At 42.3% G+C, this 21720-nt stretch overlaps 1 protein-coding gene across 1 annotated transcript in view; it reads right to left on the reverse strand.

Moving 5' to 3' along the window:
• CCDC33 (coiled-coil domain containing 33) overlaps positions 1-21720 on the reverse strand; it is a 183342-nt gene that overhangs the window by 104042 nt on the left and 57580 nt on the right. The window contains exons 8-10 of the mRNA XM_027858275.1: positions 16776-16905; positions 14874-15004; positions 11071-11142 (exon numbers count right to left, since the gene is read on the reverse strand). Of these exons, the coding sequence (XP_027714076.1) occupies positions 11071-11142; positions 14874-15004; positions 16776-16905 (333 nt within the window). The remainder of the gene's footprint in view (positions 1-11070; positions 11143-14873; positions 15005-16775; positions 16906-21720) is intronic.

The raw sequence follows: 21720 nt of genomic DNA on the forward strand, positions 1-21720 counted from the left end.
CTTGATGAAACCACACTGGCTCTTATGGATCATTACTTCCTTTTCAAAATGTTCACACATTATCCCTTTAAAATATATTAGGAGAGGCAGTGACATATGATTGCCACCCTTTGGGCCAAGAAAACTTGGATTCAAGTCCTTCCTTTGACATGTAATGCTGAGGGGCTGGCTATGGAGAAGGCATCACCCCCTAGCACCTTGGACAATTGTCAAAGACAATATATTGTAGATGGTACAGATACAGAAGGTACAGATGAGTTCGTGATCTATATAAGTGGAAGAGATTCTATGCTGGGCATATGTATATTTTATAGATTTGCTAGAAATTGAAGCCAGACACATTGGCTTCTTCTTTACTCTTTCCTCCACCTCTGTTTAAAAAATGTAACAACACTTGCCCTTCTTCAGGCTTCTTGCTCTCCATCATTTTTCTGAGATCACTGACAAAGGCCAAGCAATTACATCAGCTTGTTCTTTCAGTTCCCTGGAGTGTAGTTCGTCTGTGGTGACTTGAACTCAATGAGGGCAACCATGTGCTCCCTTACTATTTTTCACTCATTTTTGTTATCAGAAAAAAAGTTAACAGTTCTTTGTCTATCCTTCCTAATCAGAAGATCATTTTCCTTGGTATGGAAAACCTCATAGATTTAGAGCTAGAAGGGAGTCAAATACCATTGAACCAAAACTCATTTTACAGAAGAGAAAACTGAGGCAAAGAGAAATTAAGTGACTTGTCCAGGGTCAAATAACCAGTAGGCACCTGAAGAGAGAGATGAACCAAAGTGACCCTGATTCTAAGTCCTATCCACTGCACCATACTGCCTCTATAGGACATAATCATTCTTTTACCTACCCCATGCAGAAATTCTGTCACTTCTTTGATCTTTCTCTTGGCAAATGATAGGTTTTTTTTTGAAAAATCTTTTTTTGTTTTCCTTGACATTCATTGAGTCAGTTCATTTGGAGCTGTAGTGTTCTGACACTATTCTCGCAGAACCATGCCACTCTCCTGCATTCATCCTCCATTATCTGGCCCAACTTCTTTCTTTCATAAGGCCCACATCCAAAACAACTCAATTACCTATGCTGTTGGGTGGGGGGCCACTCAGCTCTCAGTATGAATCTGCTTCCAATTCCTAGAATTACATCATAGTTTCATAGATTTAGAGCTGGAAAGGACCTTAGATGTCATCTAGTACAACCTATTCATTTTGCATATGAGGAAACTGAGTATTGGACAGTTAGATGGCACAACAGATAGAGTACCAGGCCTAAAGTCAGGAAGGACTCATCTTCCTTAGGTAAATTCTGGACTTAGACACTTACTAGATGTGTGACCCTGAGCAAGTCACTTCATCCTGTTTGCCTCAGTTTCTTTGTCTGTAAAATGAGCTGGAGAAGGAAATGGCAAACTACTCCAGTATCTCTGCCAAGAAAACAACAAATAAGGTCATGAAGAGTTGGACATGACTGAAAAGCAACTAAACAACAACAGAGTAACAAGGTTAAAGCAACTTGTCTAAGGTCACATAGGATAGCCAGGCTTCAAACCCAGGTCCTTTGTCTCCATATCTGACACTCTTTTCACTTTATTATGCTGACTCTCAAGATTAGAGGATTTTAGAGCTGGGGCATGAGACCAAATAGTCTGACCCTTCCTCTCTCACACACTGTGGATGAATCCATTCGGGCTTAGAGAGGCATAAGTGACTTGCTAAAGGTCATAGGTAGTAAGTAGCAGGGCCAATATTTGAGTTCTGGTCTTTTGATTCCATAGGACTTAGACTTGGTCTGCTTATCTCCAGTGGATAGAAGTAGGACAAATGGGTGGAAGTTATTGAGAGGCAGATTTAGGTCAGGGTAAGAGCCAATATTTAAAGCTCTTTAAAAGTGGAATGAGCTGCTTTGGTAAACAGTGAGTTCCCTATCCCTGGAGATCTTCAATAGAGGTTACATGACCATTTGGTGACGTTATAGAAAAGATGCTTGGTCAGGTACATGTTAGAATAGATGGCCTTTGAAGTTCTGGGATTCAGTGAACTTCAGGCTTTCCCCCCTATAATTTAACAGGACCCATTCTTGGTCCCAGCCTCTAATCAATTCAAGCTGGCATCTGTCACTGTGAGGCGGCCAAGTGGCCTGTGCTGTTTGCTGCTTCGTGATAGTAGCTGGCCCGGTTTCATTAGCGCTTTAATTGGAAATGGTTTTTGAAGACACATAGCTATGCATGACCATGCACTGAGTGTATCAAGGGTTACTTGTATTTTTTTCCCCTTTCTACTGCTAATCAATGCCCTCACCTACCCCTCTTGCTAGTAGCACAAAGAAAATTGGACTTAGAAATCAAAAGGCCTGGCTTCTGGGTGTGACTCCTCCACTTATAAAGGATGTGAATCATATTTTTGTCTGAACCTGTGATTTTTATGGGCGTGGAAATCCTGGTATGGAAATTTCCTCTGCCAATGCAGATCCACAATTAGTCTGTAAATTATATCCTTAGAGATTTGCCTGGTCCATGGAGAGGTTAAGTAATTTGTCTCTGGTCACACAGCTAATATATACAGAGATGGAATTTTAAGATATTTCTTGTTGATGCCAAAAATGGCCTTCTCTCTCCTGCACCACACAGATTTCTGAGGTATATAAGATAGAAAGAATACCAGCAACCCTGTTTATCTCAAAAGCTGGTTGTGAGGATGGAATGGATTCAGATATAAAGGTCTTTGTAACCACAAAGATTCTCATTTCTCTCTCTCTCTCTCTCTCTCTCTCTCTCTCTCTCTCCCTCCCTCCCCCTCCTCCTCCTCCTTTTGTCCTCCTCTTTTTTCCATCATCCATTTTATCCACCTTTCCTCTTTCCCTCCCCCTTAATCTTTCGCATCCCCCCCATTCTCATCCCCCACTTCCACCCCCCTCTTCATACTTGTGGCCCACGTGGATCATGCAAAATGCAACAGTTTAGCCAGGCCCGGGCAATTATAGTCCTTCCACTGCACAGCTGCTGTCCTCGGTGCTGAAATAATCAGCAATTCCAGAGTTGACTACCTCGCTGGCCAGCATCACAGAGAGGGAGTCTTCCTAGCTGGGGCACACATGTCCCTAATTCAATTAGCTTGCTCCTGAACTTTCCCCTGGGAGGATAGAGCGGAAACTGACAAATTCGTTTTAACAAAGATATTTTTCTCCTTCCCCTCCCCCCTTTTATGCTTTTGGCTCTGCCCAGCTGTATTCCACTCATTAGTTATCTAACAAACTGAGTCCAGAGAAATCTACTTCCATTCACTAGCGATCTGGGAGCTCTGATGCAATTTCCACCCAGATAAGGGTGTCTCCGGCAAAGGTTGGAGTGGAAACTGCTGGAGCGGAGAAGCTCTCTATTCACATAATAGCTTTCATTTCTGTTGGTTATAGTTATGTATTTTTATCTCTTTATTTAAATGCACAGACAAAGGCATTACCTCCCTCCTCCCCAGGAGGGAGGGCTTTCTTCACCAGGTGGTAGAGTAGAGCTGGCCTAATTTATACTGTCTCCTCTAGTCCCTTTGGCTATATGGCAGCAATAAGCACTCTCCTATCTGGCTTATGGTGGAGAAGGGGCCCCAGTGATGCATTACTTTATGAGAAAATCATGTCAGTGGGAGCTTCCATTGATTGGTTAGGAAGGCACGATGTTAGAAGGGAGGGGGTCCAAACTGATAAGGATTTTGTTTCAAATAATGGCAGGGACATCTTGTCAAATGGAAATTGAAGCTTTAAAAAAACCTTTCAAGGCAGCTCCATTGGTAAGTACATGGATATGGGCTGCACACTTGATCTTGTTAGACTAAAAACAAGGGGACCCTGTGAATGCACGTGTCTATGGCTATTCCAGTGCCTGGGGGTGGCACTTTTGGACTTTCCAGGGATGTCCTGTTAAGGGTGGATATGCTTTAGGTGAGTTTTCATTAGCCTTTCTTTAAAGCTAATCCACATAAAGCAATGGAGGTTGTCAGGCAGGCAGGAGGCTGAAGGCTATGAGTATGGAGTGATTTCTCTTTGTTCTCTTCTTCCTTTCCTCTCCTATTCCTTCTCCACACCCACATCCATTCTCATCCTCTAAACTTCATTTTTCTCTTGAGAGCATATTATCTTCTCATACTCAGTAATGCAACCAAGAAATCATTCTTGTCTCCTCTCATTCTCTCTCAAGATCCATACCTAATCAGTTGCTGAGTATTGTTGATTCTATCTCCAGAACATTTCTCTAATCCATTCTATTTTATCCACTCATGACTACCACCACTCTAGTTCAGACCCTCGTCACCTCTTGTCTGGACTGTGTTAATAGCTTCCTAATTTCTCTTCCTGCATCGTGTCTCCTTTCTCCAACCTACCCTCCACATAACTGTCAAAATAATCTAAGGTACGGGTTATGCCCTGCTCAGAAACCTTTGGTAGGATCCTTATTTTCTCTAGGGTGAAATACAACCCCCTCCACATCTTAACATTGAAAGCCTCCCAAAACCTGGTTTCCTCTTAACTCATCTAACTTTATTTCATGTTGCTCTCTTCTACATAATCTACATTCCAATGAAACTAGACTTGTTTCCCCAAATGCATTTTCTGCCTCTGTGCATTCACAGAAACTGTCACTCATATGTTCCATCTTTCAGAATCCTTATCTTCCTTTAAGGCTCAACTTGAGTATAATTTTCCCAATGAAACATTACTGGAAGTCTCAAGTTGCTGGTAGTATCTTCCCTCTCAATCACCTTGCATCTATGTTTCTGTGTACATGTTCTCTTCCTCATTAGAAGGCAAACTCCTGAGGGCAGGAACCATTTTATTTTTATATTCATATCTCTTCCCTGCCCCCCTCATGCCTAGCACAATGACTTGCACATAGTAGGTATTTGATGAATGTTTGTTGAATTAAATCCTTTCTTTTATCCATCATCTTCCTTCTGTTATTTTCCTTTCTCCTCTTTATCATCTTCCATATCATCCTTCTTCTCTTTTCTCCTCCTCGTCTTCTTTAGCCAGCATTGTTATCCTTCTCTTCACCTTCCTTCCCATTAATTTTTCTTATCTTTTCAAGGTTTGACTCTTTCTTCTTCTTCTTTTCCCACCTGTTCCTTTCAGTCTCAATTGTTCTATATGCTTCCAGAGGACAGACACTTTTAGCTACCTCATCTGTAAAATGACAGGGTTGAACTAGATGGCCTTTCTGTTCTTTTCCATCTCTAATTTGATAATCTATGAACTAGAATTGAGAGGTGCTGGGGTAAGAATTGTTACAGGGAGGCAGATCTCACTTTAATACATGGAACGATGAAATATTCACTGACTGACGGAATGGAATCCTTCAAGAAATGGTGAGCTCTCTCTTTACTAGAGGTCTTTAAATAGATTAGATGACTCTACTGGAAAAGTCCTAGAGAGGATTCCTGCACTGGATGGGATGATCTCTGATGTCTTTCACATTTTGCATGTCCCGAGATTAGACTATTCTGTTTTTCGCAAATACTGTATAAGTTCCTTGAGGAAAAGAATTTCCACTTTTTTTTCCTGTGTATCCCTAGGACCTAGTATGGTGCCTGGCACATAGGAGGTGCTTAATGAATGCTTACTGATTATTTCACATTTATTTATCCTCCCTCTCCATGGTCCCTAACTAAGATCTTAGGTTCTTTATCCTACTCTTATTCTGGGAGAAACTACTTTCTGCTGGAGTGAGAAGAACTGATTGTACACCCCCTCTGAGAGGTGGTTGCAGTCTGAGGGAAGTGTTTGGGGCAGGAGAAAATACCAAATTCCAATGGAAAAAGCTTTAATGAAAGGGAGGAGATTTTTGAGGGGAGAGGATACAGTTTAGAAAGTCAGGATAGGGTGGCGCCTTTTTTGCCATCCCTCAAATCACTCCATGTAGGTGCTACCCTCTTTGCCAGCTCCATCGGGGCCCATGTTGTCCTCAGAAGCATTTCCTTTCTGTTGGAGCCTGGAGGCTCCCAAACTTGGCTCCAGAATCAGTTTCCATCCCTTGGTGCCATAGTGAATGGGAGAAAGTAGGAATGGATTGTCCCATTCTCTTTCTCTTCCACGATCTGGACTGGGAAGGTGATGAGAGAGACAGAGACAGAGACAGAGAGAGACAGAGTGGGGGAGACACACACACAGAAAGAGAGAGAGAGAGAGAGAGAGAGAGAGAGAGAGAGAGAGAGAGAGCGAGCATGTGCTATCTTTCCTGCCATCCATCCTTGATGAGATTTCAGTCCTGAGAGATTGTGAATTGAACAGCGGGCTTAGGGTGGAATCTCATAGCCTGGCAAGGGAAGTCCTTTAAAGATCATTCATTTTATTTCTCTTCATTCAGGATAGATGACATGATATCCTGGACCTGTGTCTAAGGAAAGGAATGTCCATCTAGTGTGGAAAGAGCCTATTGGTTTGTGTTTGCAGACCATTTTGAGCACTGGGGCTGCTAGATATGGATTTGAAAAAAAAATCATAAAATACCACAGTAAATCTCTCCCTCCTCCACTCAAAGTCTGGAAAATGCCAGTGGAGGGTTTTTTTTTTTTTTTTTTTTTTTTTACTCACCCACTCTCTAGAAAGAGCTTTGAAAGCAGTTTGGGGAAAACACCAGGGCATTTCTATAAGTAGACTCAGAATCAGTTCACCCTAGTCATACTCTCCTAGGGATTGAAGATAAAAGGGAGAGGCTAGCTCTAACTCCAAGAGTGGAGCAACCATTGGGCCACCCCAGGTTGAAAGGTTTCTGTGGCAAACATAAACCCCAGAACAAGACAAATACCCAGGCTCCATAATGAAAATAATAATAAGCAGCAACTGTACTCTCTAGGAATCAGGAGATGTGGATTTAGGTTTGGGTTCTGATGCTTAGTAATTGTGTGAGCTTAAGGAATTCACTTCAGCCCAACCCAGAGAGTGACAAAATAGCATGTCTTCTATTCTAAACATCAGAGGACAGAATATCTGAAACAAAGGAAGTTATCTCAAAAAAATAAGGGGAAAATATAACACTAATAACAAACATAAAGGGACAGGATAACATACTGAGAGAGGACTGAAGGGTATACATGTTTGAAGATAGATAATACATAATACAGAATGTCCTAAGATATGTACATATACACATATGTATATGTATGAAATGTGTATAGCACAGTGACGATGCTGAGAACCTGTGGCATCCTGAAGTACCATCTGAATCACCAAAGAGTTAGTTATGTCTGTTGAATAGTTCAATGTTTATGTGTACATATGAATGCATGCACATGTGCAATAAGAATACGTGTGTCATTGTATGTATTTATTAGGAACACGGACATTATCTCTGTATTTGTGTCTGAGTATGAGGGTGTAAATATTTCTATGTGTATGAATAGGTATATTAATGAGAAGTATGTTGGTGGGTAGGAATTGTGCATATACAATTATAGATGTGGATTGTGGGATTGTTGCTGTGTATGTGTGTATATATGCATATGTGAGTGTGAGCAGACTTGTGTGTCTATTTTTGAAGGAGTGTTTATAGACATGTACTTATGAATATATGTATAGTGTGTAAGCATACATGTGTATGTGAGTGTATGTGTGTGAGTATATTCTCGTGTGTGAGGACACATGAATGGTTCTGTGCATAAATATGTATTTATATATGCGCACCCATACATATAAATGTATATGTATGTATGTGTGTGTGCATGAATGTGTGGTTCATGAATGCCCTTCCAAGGGACTGGAATTGCCCCTAATGTCATTGTCCTAGTACTCCACCTCCACCCCCAGCCTGGGTATCTTTTCTTTCTTCTTTGAGAGTCCTCCAAGAGAGGGCTGTGGCTGCAGGGGGTGGGGTTGTGGGGGTGGGGTGGCTACAAGAGGGAAGGAAGGAGTGGAGAGCTAAAATCACAAGTCCCAGATCAAAACAGTCATCAGTGAAATGAATTGGGCAGCATTTTCCCACATGACTAGGAGGGATAATTTAGTGAGGCCGCCAGCTGGAAGGAAAGGGATTAATTCTGCACTTAGAGCTGGTTCTGTGAATAATTCATCACGTGGAGACCCCCTTGTGCCCAGACCCCTGGGCAATTATGCCAAGCACTGGCCAGACCTCTCTCCTCTTCTCCATCTCCCTAGCACTGATGACTTGAACCAACTAACGTTCCCTGAAGGTGAAGAAAAATGTGACCCAGTCTCCAATACACTCCCAGGAGACATCTGGACATTTGGGGAGAGGAAGAGGGAAAGAGGAGGAAGAGGCTAAGAAACAGAGCTGATCCCAAAACAGACTGCACTCCGAGAAAAGAGCGTCCTTAATTCTAGGTTAGAATCAGGAGCAGCCTAAAGCAAAGCTGGGAACACGGCCAAGTCTGTGCTTGGTGCTCTCCCCTCTCATTTCTGCACACACCCTTCCTTTTCAGGATCTGGACTCCTCACCCAGCCAGGACCCCTGGGCAGCCCTGGACAGCTGATGGAGGAAAGCCTATGATAAATTCACTCATCTTAGAGGAGGTTAGGACTGAATGAACTCCCCGTCTGAGAGAAATCACAGAAGCCAGAGGAGGTAATTATGAACTGAGAAGCACTGTGGTGTAATGAGTAGAACTCTGGACTTGGTATCAGGAAGACCTGAATTGAAATCCCTTATTGGCTACATGACTCTGGCAAGTCACCTGAGCCTCAGTTTCTTTATCTGTAAATGAAGGGGTAGACTTAAAAGTCTTCTAAGACCCTTTCCCACTCTAAATTTAAGACTGTTTGGTTCAGTGTAAAAGGTGTTAACGGGAGGATTTCATAATCAGGGAGGAACATTTTATTGGGCCAGAGATTCCTCCCTGCGACCCTTCACATAACATTCAGAGGACTTCACCTCATAGTAAGGCCTTGCTTCCTTTCTAACCACAAAGTTGACAAATTACCTGGTGAAACCTGAGAGGAAATGTCATGAGCTGGAAAGGATAAGGTGGCCCAGTGCTTGGCCACAGCAAGCCAGTGTAGGCTTTGAGTTTTGGGGTTCTGGCTTTAGACCCCATTGTTCGCTACCTTATCCTGACTTCACCAAGGTTGCTCTGAGGTTGGGTTTATGCATGCACTAAAGATGGACAGAGTGAAAAAATTCAGCCAAGCAACGGTTGGATACTTGGGGTTCTCTACATGTCAATATTAAAAAACGGTTCCTTAATCATTTACAAGGATTTATTTCCCCCTTAAATAACCAATTGTTTTGGTGAGAAGATGAGTCTTAACCATTAGCTCTATCACAGGACTCACTCTCCATCATCGTAGGATCATAAAATCAGGTTTGAAAGGGGACCTCAGAGATTATTGAACCCAGGAATTTTTGCGCTTTCTTGTGTCCTAGATTTCTCTGGCAGTGTCTGGTGAAGCTTATATGCCTCCTTCTCAGAATAACATTGTTAAATGCATAAAATAAAAACATAAGATTACAAAGAAAAGTGGTTCTAAAATGGTGAAATATAGTTCTCAAAATATTTTTAAAAGCCAGGGTCATGGACCCCAAGTAGGGACCCTAGATCTATACCCAGATGTGAGTAGGAATCCCTTTATCATGTCCTGTCAAGTGCTCATTCACCCTCATTCATTCATTCATTCAACATGCTTTTTGTTTAGCTAGTGTGCCGCCTTGGGGGGCTCTGAGCCTCCAACATCCAAAAAGAGATACTTGTAGCCTATTATACTATGCTTTGGGCAGCTGAGAACTGTTGCCTAATCATCTGGTTAGTCAAAAGTGAAAAGGAATCTCCTGTTATAGTGTGATGCCATTGGGTGCAAGAGATAAAGAAGGTGGTTCACTATTTAGCATCCTCATCTTACAGATGCGGATAGGGAAGCCCAGGGAAGTGACCTGCCCACAGTCACACAGCTAATAAGTGACAGATCTAGGTCCAAACCAGTCTGGATGGTCATGGGGGAGGGTGCACACATTAAAAGGAGAATAAGATAGAGATAATTAAGGACGAACAAATGCACATATCCTTATTTTCTATCTATTTATGGTACATGGTGTCTTCCCCTATAGAATGTAAGCTTTTTGAAGGCAAGTACTGTCTTTGTATCCATAGAGACTATCAGAGCACCTGGCACATAGTATAGCCAGGTTCCTATTCATACACATAATGAATCCTCTGAAGTGGTTGTATGTATTCAAATTCACACTATTTGAAGATATAATTATATAAAATACGGTCATTGATTTTAGCCAAATGGAAATACGTAGGGGAAATTTGAACAATGCACCACTTCAGAGGAATCATTATTTATGTTAATTGGAACCCAGCAGTAGACACTTAAATAAATGTGTGTTAATTGGCTGATTAATTGGCCATGATTGAAGTGCATCATCACAGCAAGATTGGGAGAGGCAAGGAGTTTGGACTACAGACTCAAAGTGGTTGGGGCCAGTTGTCTCCTCCCTTTGAAATAACCTAGAAATGCTTCATAGGGAAACATCACAGGAATGGGGGGAGAGAATAAGAAAATGTCCTAGGAAACTGAGAAACAACTCTACCTCTGTTGTAGGTTTAAACATTTTCCCAACAGGGCAGCTAGGTGGCACAGTGGATAGAATACTGAACCCTGAGTCAGGAGGACCTGAGTTCAAATCAGACCTCAGACACCTAACACTTACTAGCTGTGTGACTCTGTGCAAGTCACATAACCCCAATTGCCTCACCCCCCCCCCAAAGAAAAACAAAAAAAACCATTGCCCCTACTGAAATTCCTCCTTCGGAATCTCTGTTGGAGATTCTCCCTTGAAGAACCTGGACTCGTGGCTTAAGTTTAAGAAAACTTCCAGGTGTAGGCAGACCTCTGCTTTCCTTCCCTCTCAACTTGCCTTCTTATCCTCATGTTTCTGTCTCTGGGTCTCTAGGACCTCAACATTGTCTGGGACACTCCTAACTTATGCAACATGTCCCCTCTTATTTCCTTCCACCTTTGGAGAAAACCAAAAAAGTACTAAAGAAAGGTCAATAGCAGAACCTGAAGAGCTGAATTTGTGAGTCCTAGACAATCTTTTACCTTAGGAAAAAAATCATTTGGTCTTACCTCTGAAGAAAGCACTTGGAAAGAAAGGTTAACAGTGGGTGCTCCACCTGAAATCATTTTCAGCTTTGTTCTCTGGGAAAGAAAGGACAGAGGAACAGTTCATCTAAGCCAGCCCCATGTTTCCTGTCAGGACCAGTCCCTTTGCTTTTCCCAGCTCTTTGCTTTTAGCAGTCCCTTCGCTTTTACCATCTCTGATCCTTTCTCCTAAATGCCTACAACTACATAAACCCATTAGCCTAGTAAGCTGCTCACTGGTTTGAGAGTCAGGCCCTTCCCTAATTCCTTTCCCCACAATCTTCTGTCTAGTCAAAGGTCCCACTTCCCTCACTTCAGAAAGAAACACTCTCATTGGAATAGGAGTTAGCCACTGAATCAAGGAGTCTTCATTATTGGTGCCTGTTAGACTATAAGCTTTATGGAGATGGTAATCAACTTTTTGTATTCCCTTTAGCACCAAACACACAGAGTCCTGTCTGTAGTGGGCACCCACTAAATAAGTCCTACCCTAGGGATTGTCACCAGGTGCTTCTCCAAGGCAATGGGCCAGCAAGAATGAGTTCAGCAAGTCAAATCAGGCAAGTAACTGAAAGCAGAATTAGCATTCGCCCCCCTTTATTCTAGTTTTGAAATGGGGGGAGTGGTTCTAGAGTAGTCTGGACATTTAAGACCATGAAGTGACCTCTGTTTACCAATTAGTGAAACAGGAAGAACTCTCTATTAAGTAGAATGGACAGGCATTTGAAATAGCTTCCATGTCTCATGATACCACCTCCATTTCATGCGATGAGGTTCTGGGAGCTCTCTAAACAAGAGACTGCTTCTTCTCATGGAATCTCAGAGTTGACAGGAACTTCACATGTTCAATCTCTACCTCATTCCTACCAATCTGGCATCTCTTTAACCCCTGAAGTGACAGGGATCACAATATACTACCTATCTGTTATGGGCAATATGTTGACAATTCATTCCATTTCTGGACAACTCTGAATGGCTGAAAGTTTCTCTTTTATAGATTCACAGATCTGTCTCTCTGCAGTTTCTATTCACTGCATTCTATTTCTGCCCTCTGGGCCAAGTGGAGCAAGCATGATCCTTCCTCTGGAAGGAAGTCCTTCAAATATCTGAAGATCGCTATCATGCCCCTTTGTGGTTTCTCTTCTCCAGGCTAAACATCCTTAGTTCTTTCAACCAACTACCATATAACTTAGTTTCATGTCTCCCTGATCATCCTAGCTCTGATATTGACTGTTAATAATCATAATTATAGCTAGCATTTATATAATGATTGCTTTAAGGTTTTCAGAATGCTTTTGATGTATTAACTCATATAACTACCTCTGTGATCTTGGGGAAACCCCTTAACCTCTTTGGGGCTCAGCTTCCTCGTCTGTAGAAAGAAAGGGTCAAACTAGCTTGTTCTCTAAGGCCTCTTCCAGTTTCAAATCTATGTAACTAATCTCTGGAGTGCTCCATCTTGTCAATGTCCTTCCTAAGTTTGAGTTCTTTCACTGGTCGGTCACACTTCCATTGCCATTGTCTTAGAACCCGAGGGGACTTCTTTCATACTGTTACTTGTTATTTTTCAAAAAGAGCTTTACATATGTCATCTCATTGAATTGAAATCATGGCTAGCATGCTTGACTTGGATTCAGGAAGACCTGTGTTTGAATTTTGCCTCAAACACGTACTAGCTACGTGACCCTAAACAAGTCACTTAACCTCTATCTGCCTTAGTTTCTTCATCTGTAAAATGGAGATAATAAGTTACCTCCCAAGGTTGTTGCAAGGCTTAAATAAGATCTATATGTAAAAAACTAATTTTGTAAGCCTTAAAAATGTTATGTAATTGCTATTTTCTATTATATGTAATATTATTATAATATATTATGATATATTTTATATAAATAGTAGTAGTAGTAGTAATAGCAGTGGTGGTGGTGGTGGTAGTGGTAGTAGTAGTAGTAGTGATGGTGGTGGTGGTGGTGGTGGTGGTAGTAGTAGTAGTAGTAGTAGTAGATCCCTTATTCCTCACCTTTTAGCCTCTTTCCTGATATCTTCTTGTAATTTCCCCCATTGATCCCAGTTTTGCCCTCTGGGGCCACACAGAACAAATCTAATCAATGCCTCTTTCACATAACAGCCCTACAGACCTCTGAAGACAACTATCATGTCTCCCCTTTCTCTCTGAACCCTGATGTCTCATGTCTTTTCAGGCAAAATATCCCCAGGATACACACATTGAGATTGGAACTGCCAGAATTCAAACCTCAAAGGTCTTTATTTTCCATACACCACGTGGCCTCCATATCTTTTGGTAAGATTGTTCAACCAGTTCTGGATCAATTTCACTACATCATGGTTTACCCCACATCTTGTCAACTGGGATGCGGTGAGATATTTAGTCAAATGCTCAACTGAAATTATGCTCTTCCCTTTTCTCTGTCTGTCCCTGACCTGACAAGAATGTCTTTTCCCCCATTGGTTATGTTCCCTGGCCTTTGATCTGTATTCCCATCCAAATTAATATGAAAAACGGTCCAATAAAGGGAACCTCTACAACATAACTAGAGTCCCCAGTTTCTACCTTTTGGGTTCAAGAGTTGGCCCCCTTCCACCACGGTGTTATCATAAGATCATAGATTTAGAGGTGGAAGACCTTCCAAGGCCATATTTTGCCTCGTTTTGCAGATAAAGAAACTGAGGCCCTGAAAGGTAAAATGTCTCATTCAAGGTCACTCATACCAAGTATCATTGGTGGGATTTGAAACTGGTTCCTCTGACTCCAGAGCTTTGGCCCCTCATTTCCAAAATGGGGCTAGTAATACCTGAACTTCCTACTTCACTGGGATTTGGTTAAGATCAAGTGAGAATATGACAAAAACTGCTTCCTGAGATAAGGGAGGTAAAAAGAGCTTCAGAAATAGAGATGAACACTTGTGAAGTAGGATTCAAATATTTCCATCTCCCACTTCTCTGTCTTTGCCTAGGCTGTGTCCCACACTTGGGATAAACTCTCTTCTCTCCTTGCCTAATAGATTCCCTTATATCCTTCAAAGTTCAACTTCAGGGTCATGTCCTACTTTTCCTGCTCCCCTCAGCTACTGCCTCTCCCCCCAAAACTATATGCATTTATTTTGTATATACGATATATGCATAGGTTGTTGTCCTCTATAGAAGATAAGTTTCTTGAAGGTAAGGAATATTTCATTTTCATTTGTATCTCCAGTGCCTAGCACTGTGACTCTCATATAGTAGGTACTTAATAAATATTTGTCGATCAATTGCCAATCTGTCCCATGGAGGTACCTCCCCCAGAGTCCAGGATCAGCATCCTTAAGAGAAACATGCCAGTTGGAGATCAATGGAAGGAATTGGATAGTTTTAGCCAGAGAAAAGAAAACTATAATGGGGTGTATGAGAGCAGCCTTCCACTATTTGAAGGGCTATCATAAGGAAGAGAGATTAAGCTTGGTCTGCTTGGCCCCAGAGAGCAGAATGAGGAGCATTGCATGGGAATTTCTGAGAGGCAGAGTTCAGATTGTGACAAGGAAAACTTCCTGACATCGAGAGCTATCAGAAAGTGGTTTGGGCTGCTTTTCAAAGTAGTGGATTCCCCATCATTGGAGGACTTCAAGTAGAGATTGACCCAGTATGTGTGTGTGTGTGTGTTTTGTAAATGGCCTCAGAGCTTCCTTCCAATGCTGAGATTCTATGATTCTGTGGAAAAGGGTCCTGGGCAGGAACTCTAAAACTGAGGGGGAGAGACACATGGCATAGTTAGGAAGCAGGTGGGGGTGACTAACCAAGATGGGGAGCTTTTTCACATGTAGCGCAGTCGGTGTTCCTGACATCATTTTTCGGTAAATTCGGTTGTTGAGTGGCAACACAGAGATACCCAAGGGCTCTACAAGGTTCCAGGATTCTTTCTTGGGCACTGCAGGAAGGAGAAGGGGAAATATGGTAAGTTCTCCTCCTACACAAGCCTGATCTAGCCTTGTCCCAAGGCCAACAAAACTAACTACTGCAATGCTTTCTAAAATGTTTGATCTCTGTCATTCTATTAACCTCTCTAATTATGTGTATAAGGTATAGTTTTGCTTTCTTAGAATTTCATGAAAAGCTATCCTCTGAGTTTCATAACATTGCTTGCTGTAGAATATATACATGCATACACACATTTATGCATAGATATGGTCATTAATAAGGCTTTATTAAATTTTTGGATATTGGAAGTTTATTCCTCTTCCCTCTGTATAATCTTACCATTTCTTCCCAAGAGGGTAGGGAGAATATATGCCTCATTTCAGAGAACAACCCAAAGCCATTCTCCGGGCACTTGCCAGATAATTGGTATTTCTCCTGTTAAGTGTTATTATATCTTTATTTTTACTTTTCATCCCTAAAACTGGACATGAAAGTCTCTACTCTTTTTTTCTCCAGTAATAACTTCATAGAAAAAGTATGTTAGGGAGGTATGGATCCTGACTGGTTAAAAGACTTCTGAGAGAAAATTAAAGAAAGGGAGAAGTGGAAAAAGAGAGAGAAGAGAATTTCAAATGGCAGATAGGAGGCCCCGGTGCTGTCAGGATGTGGGGAGGTCATGGCACCCAGCACCTATACTCTAGAAACTAGGAATGGGCAAGACCATTCTCTTCTCAGCTGAGCTGAAATTTCTCCTCACTACCAAGTTGTAAAGACCCCTCCCCACCTCAGCTTGTGTTCTATTGTCTGAACAAATCTGTGTAACTTCCCTGAGGTTGCCATTTTACTGCTTGCTTCAATAACTATGTTTGCTCATTATCTGTGATTATCTATTGTGTACTAACCATGTGGGGAAGAGAACTATGTTGGCCAAGATTAAGCTGTTACCCTCTCAGTCTATGGGTGAGATTAAATCCCTCTTCTCTTCACCTCTGAATGAGGTGGCTTTTTTTCCTGAACCCCAAGAGAGTATAGTACCCCTAGACTGCAAAGATATGATTGTAATATATAGATATAATTTTAGCTCTATATACCTCTTAAAGACAGGAGAGAGGAGTATTCATCCAGTCACGACCACCCTTCAACCCTTCATGAAGATGGAACTCTGGTTTTCCTGGAGATGGGGTGGAAAATTCTAGATCCTAAATCTATGTATCAATCTATGCTACCCAGGCCCCTGGACCATGTGACTCTTTTCAACCTGCTATACACATAATATAAGCACTTAATTACTATCTTTGTGGGGGGGGGGCTTAGCACAGTGCTTCCAGGGCTCAGAACAATGCCTGGCACATAGTAGGCATTTAATAATATTTATTGACTGACTGACTACTTCAACATTGATTCCTGTATGAGTCTGGATTTCCTAATTATGATGTAAATTCTTTCAAGTCAGAGGTCTCTGTCTAGTCTTATCCCTGTCTTTCCCATGGCACCTGACACAGGATTAAGCATATAGTAGGTGTGTGCCTGGATACAAGATTGGAGCACATAATTCCTATGTCTTGGCCCATTACCTTTACCTTGATAAGAAACTCAATCCAGTTTGGGGCCTGAAAGAAAGAAGGCTTTGGGCATGTTATTGGGAACATCTTATATTTCTCTTATATTTCCCAGGATGGGGAGGAGTTGCCATCAGATATATGGTTGTAGGAAGATAGGAAATGTAAGTTACTCTAACCAATGGCCACCGCAGTCTTGCTGTACCTTGAGTTGGAACTTACTTGGAGTCATGGGATAAAACTCCAGTAATAGGGCCAGATCGTCATTGAACTGTGTACATCCGTTCCGGGCTTGGAAGAGGAAGGAGGTATTCCATTCAGGCTGTCTGGCGGGACCACCAGGCTTAGATACCTAATGAGGAGAAAAGGAAGTCAGCACCATAATTGGGGAGCCAGCCTTCTCCCAAGACAGAAAAACATCTGGGTAAACAAGACAGAAAGACATCCTTCTTCCCTCCCTTTTCTGCTCTTCTCTTTTCCTAAAACATGGTTTGGGCAAAAACTTGGACCTGGGACTATGGAGAAGTCCAGATCTGGCCTCCTTTCATCTTCCTTTATAAGCACCAACTCTTTCCTCTTCACACACACACACACACACACACACACACACCCCAGTTTTTTCCAGTGCCTCTACTCAAGAAAACCAACCAACTTCCAGGTCTGGCCACACTAATCTGGACTGAGGCAAAGCATTCCAGGATAATTCCAAGGCATGACCCAGGATAATCATTAAATGTCCAAGAGGCAAGAGGGTTGCCAGCACCAAAGAAATCAACAGGGTAGATTAAAGTTAACAAGATGAAGTCAATAAATTTCAAGTGCTACAATTGGCTTCAACAAAGTCACTTGCACAAGTCCAAGGTTGAGGGAAGTGTGGCTAGAGAACAGTTTGTGAAAAAAGATCTGGGGTTTTTAATGGACTGCAACTTCAGTATGAACCAACTATGTGGCATCGTGGTCAATAAAAATTAGTGTGAGCATAGACAGCCTTAACTAATGCTAGAATAAGCGTGATTATGGTCCTACTATTTTCTGTCCTACTATTTCAGACTACACCTGGAGTATTGTGCCCAATTTTGGGTGCCAATTTTCAGGATGTACATTGAGGAAAGGGAGAATCCAGAGGACAACTAGAATGATGAGAAGAATGGATGTCATGGACATTCAGGGCTCATTTGAAGGAACTAGAAGTGTGTAACTTGGAATGGACATGGACATGGACATTGACAGGGAATGGACATGGTCATGCTATTCATATATTTAAAGGCTTGATAGATGGAAGAGGAAGTACTGCTTAATCCCAGAGAGGGGAGCTAGTACCAAAGAGTGAACATTTCAAAGAAACAAATTTCAGCCATTATGAAATAGAACTTCCTAATAAATTTCTAGGTGGTGGAGTGGATTGAGCTGAGATTGAAAATCCTGCCTTAGTCACTTACTAGTTGTGTGACACTAGACAAGTCACTTAATTTTCTCAGCCTCAGTTTCTTCATCTGCATAATGGGGCTAATAATAGCACCTACTTTACAGGGTTGTTGGGAGGATCAAATGAGGTAACATACATAAAGCTTCTAGAAACTCTTAAAAGTGCTTTATAGATGCTGGCTATTATGAATAATATTATTAATGAGAGCCACTTCAAAAATGGAATAGTCTGTCTTGGGATATAGAGCTCTCTATCACTAGAGGTCTTTAAGTAAAGACATAAAACTGATCAATCACCGCTCTTAGCTCTCTCTCACCGCCACCACCACCCCCATCCAATTAGTTGTCAAGTTCTGTTATTTCCACCTTCTTAACATCTCTCATAGACTCCCTTCCTCTTTTTTTTCTTTATTTTTTTCTTTTTCGGGCTAGGCAATGGGGTTAAATGATTTGCCTAGGGTCACATGGCTAGTAAGTGTTATGTGTCTGAGTTTGGTTTTGAACTCAGGTCCTCCTGAATCCAGGGCCACTGCTCTATCCACTGTACCACCTAGCTACCCCTTCCCCTCCTCTTTTCTGACACAGCAACCACCTGGCTGTAGGCCATCATCACTTCACACCTGGATAATTGCAGGGTGGGTCTGTCTGCCTCAAATCTCTCCCCACTCCAGTCCATCCTCCATTCAGCTGTCAAACTGATTTTCTTAAAGTGCAAGGCTGGGTATATCACATTCCACCCTTCATCCCCATCATCCCTACTCACTGAACTTCAATGGCTCCCAATTACCTCCAAGATTAAATATAAAATCCTCCATTTGACTTTTATAGCCCTTCGTAACTTGACTCTTCTGTACCTTTACTGTCTTCTTACCCCTTACTCCCCCTCCACACATTCTGCCTCCTTGCTATTTTTCCCTCGAGACACACCATTTCTAGACTCCCAGTGTTTTAACTGGCTATTCTTCATGCCTGGAATACTCTTTCTCCTCATCTTCACTTTCTAGCTTCCCTGGTTTCCTACAAGTCTCAGCTAAAGTCCTGCCATCTTCAGGGAGATTTTCCTCAATCTCCTTAATCTTCCCTTTCAGAGGGAATCGAGCCTTCCCTCCAAGACTACATTCAATTTATCCTGTATATATCTTGTTTGTACATAGTTGTTTGCATGTTGTCTCTCCCATTAGATTGTAAGCTCCCTGAGAGCAGGGACTGTCTTTTGCTTTAATTTTTTTGTATCCACAATACTTAGCGTGGTGCCTTATACATAGTAGTAACTTAATAAATGCTATAAAACTGACTGGCACATAGTAAATGCTTAATTAATATATTCATTCATTCATTCATCACAAATCCTGATCACAGACTGATCCCTTATGTTATTCATCTCTAACCAACATCTGATTACCCTTATTCCTAACATGAGGATAGGAGCAGAGAATGGAGTGTCCTTAAGGGTGTTCCTCAAAGAGTTAAATTCTTTGCCACTGGTTTGGGTGAGTTGCTGCTTGGCTGAAGGTGAAATGGGGGTTGGGGAAGTCATTGTCTGAAAGATGCTAATGGAAAGGGACAGGCCTGATGGCATGCTGGAATGGTGGAATTAGTGAATATGATTAACTGGTGTAAATGTGACCTCAGTAAACCCATTAACCATTGTGACCAGAGCACCCTCCCCTGAGCCCAGGACCAGGACTCCTTCCTATGGGCCATTATCAGGGCTTTTCTGGGCTCAGCAATGGGACAAGTGGCTGCCTTCCTACATCCTCCTTTGTGTTTCTCTCTAGGGGTCCCACATCATTTCCTACCCCCACAGTCCCTTCCCTTCCCCATTAAAAATGGGGTCACTACCTTGCTGTGTGATCTTGGATTAGTTATTTTCCTCTCTGAGCCTAAGTTTTCTCCTCTAGAAAATGAAGAGGTTGAACAAGGAGATCCCTAAGGTCTTTTGCCCAGATATTCTGTGATTCTGTCGTTTAGTTTGTGCCAGAGGCAGAGGGTGGTAGAGGAAAGAGTCCTGAACTGGCCTAGAAACCTGAGACCTGGTCCAAGTTCTGTTATTCACTGTGTGGCCATGAACTGTCCTCAGGGAATTATCTTCTCTAAGGCCTCTGTTCATTCATCACTAAAATGGAGAGAATGGGGCTTGGGAAAACAAGCCCCACACAAATGTCAGGGGTTGTGATAATGGGAATACATCGCTTGCCTGGGCTTTCTCAAGTGGACCCAGGGGGACTCTGAGAGTGCTGAGTAGGGTAGGGATGCAAGAAGGTCCCTTTGCAACTTTGTTCCTTAGACTGAAGTCCTGTCCTTCCCCCACCCCTTTTCAGTCTTTTGACCTGGAAGGAACCTTAGAGACCTTCTAAAACAATCCTCCTCATTTTATGGGAAAATGAAACCTACAGAGGTTAAGGGACTTGCCCAGCATCACAGATCATGAATGGAAGGGCCAGGACTTGAACTCAGATCTTCTGATTCTCAAAACAGTGATCTTTCCACGCTACTCTCTGCCTACCCTTTGGATCAAAGTTACTGGCCCAGCTCTTCTAAATCCCCTCCCCATCGGTACAGGACGTGTCTCTATAGTCACAGGTCAGAGGGAAAAGTCCCGGATATCTTGAATTCAGTGAAATAGTTCTAGGGATCAGGGGATACATTGCCAGCGTTGAGAAAAGAGCACATTCAGAGGAAATGGATGTATCTTTCCTCAACTGCTTGTTCTTTCATGCCCATTTGGAGGCAGAGTTGTGCAGTGAGTGGGTGGTAGAGTCAGAGAACCTGGTTCAAATCCCAGCTCTGACATGAGTACCTGTGTCATCTTTGGCAAGTCACCATCCCAGTTGGGGCTACAGTGTCTGCCTGTCTTTAAAATAAGGAGGTTGGACCACATGCTTTCTAAGGTCTCTTGCCATCCTGAGTCCTAGGTTAACCCCAACAGCAGAACACAGCTCAAGCTAAGAAGGGGATATTTAAGTGGTCTGGGAACACATTGGGTGTGAGGTGGGGTAGGAGGAGTAAGAAGATTGCAGGAAAATGGCTCCTGGGATTACATAATAAGGGCCTGCAACTGCCTCTACTTTGGAGACCGTGGATCATCTTGGAGGAAGTGAAGACATCCCTGTTCCCATGACTGACCTCCATCAACCTAAGCTAAATTCTTTACCTGTTCAATTCAGTATAAACTTGGCTCTTTGACCTATAAAACCCTTCATAATCTGGTTCCATTTTCTCTTTCTAGAGAAAATTATTATTCCTTCCTTCACACACTCCACATTATGGGCAAACTGGCTGCTACGCTATTTCCCATACACAGCATTCCATCTCCCACATTGGTGACTTTGTACAGGCTGTTTCTAAGGCTTGGAATGCTCTCCCTCCTCACCTCCACTCTGAAAATCCCTTGTACCCTTCTAGCTTGTGTGCCACCTCACAACAGGTCTTGTCTATTCTCCTCCAGTGGTTAGTGCTTTCATTCTTTTCCCAAAAGACTTTGTATTTACTGATTTGTGTACACATTATGTGAAGGCAAAGAGACAGGTCTTGTACCATCCCTCTTCTGGCTCAAGTGACACATGTCCGTTTTATTGCGAATGAGCAGTGATATCCACCTTTGACCTTCCTGTGTTTATCCTCCTCATCCTTGTCCTCCTTCTCCTTCTTCTTGTCCTCATCCTCCTTATTTTCCTTGTTATGTTAGTCATAGAGAAAACCAATGTTACCTTGCTCTCCAACCATCCCCTCCAATTAGCAA

This window comes from Vombatus ursinus, unplaced genomic scaffold (assembly GCF_900497805.2).
Source record: "Vombatus ursinus unplaced genomic scaffold, bare-nosed wombat genome assembly UNPS02012811.1, whole genome shotgun sequence".
In the NCBI taxonomy this organism is placed as follows: Eukaryota; Metazoa; Chordata; class Mammalia; order Diprotodontia; family Vombatidae; genus Vombatus; species Vombatus ursinus.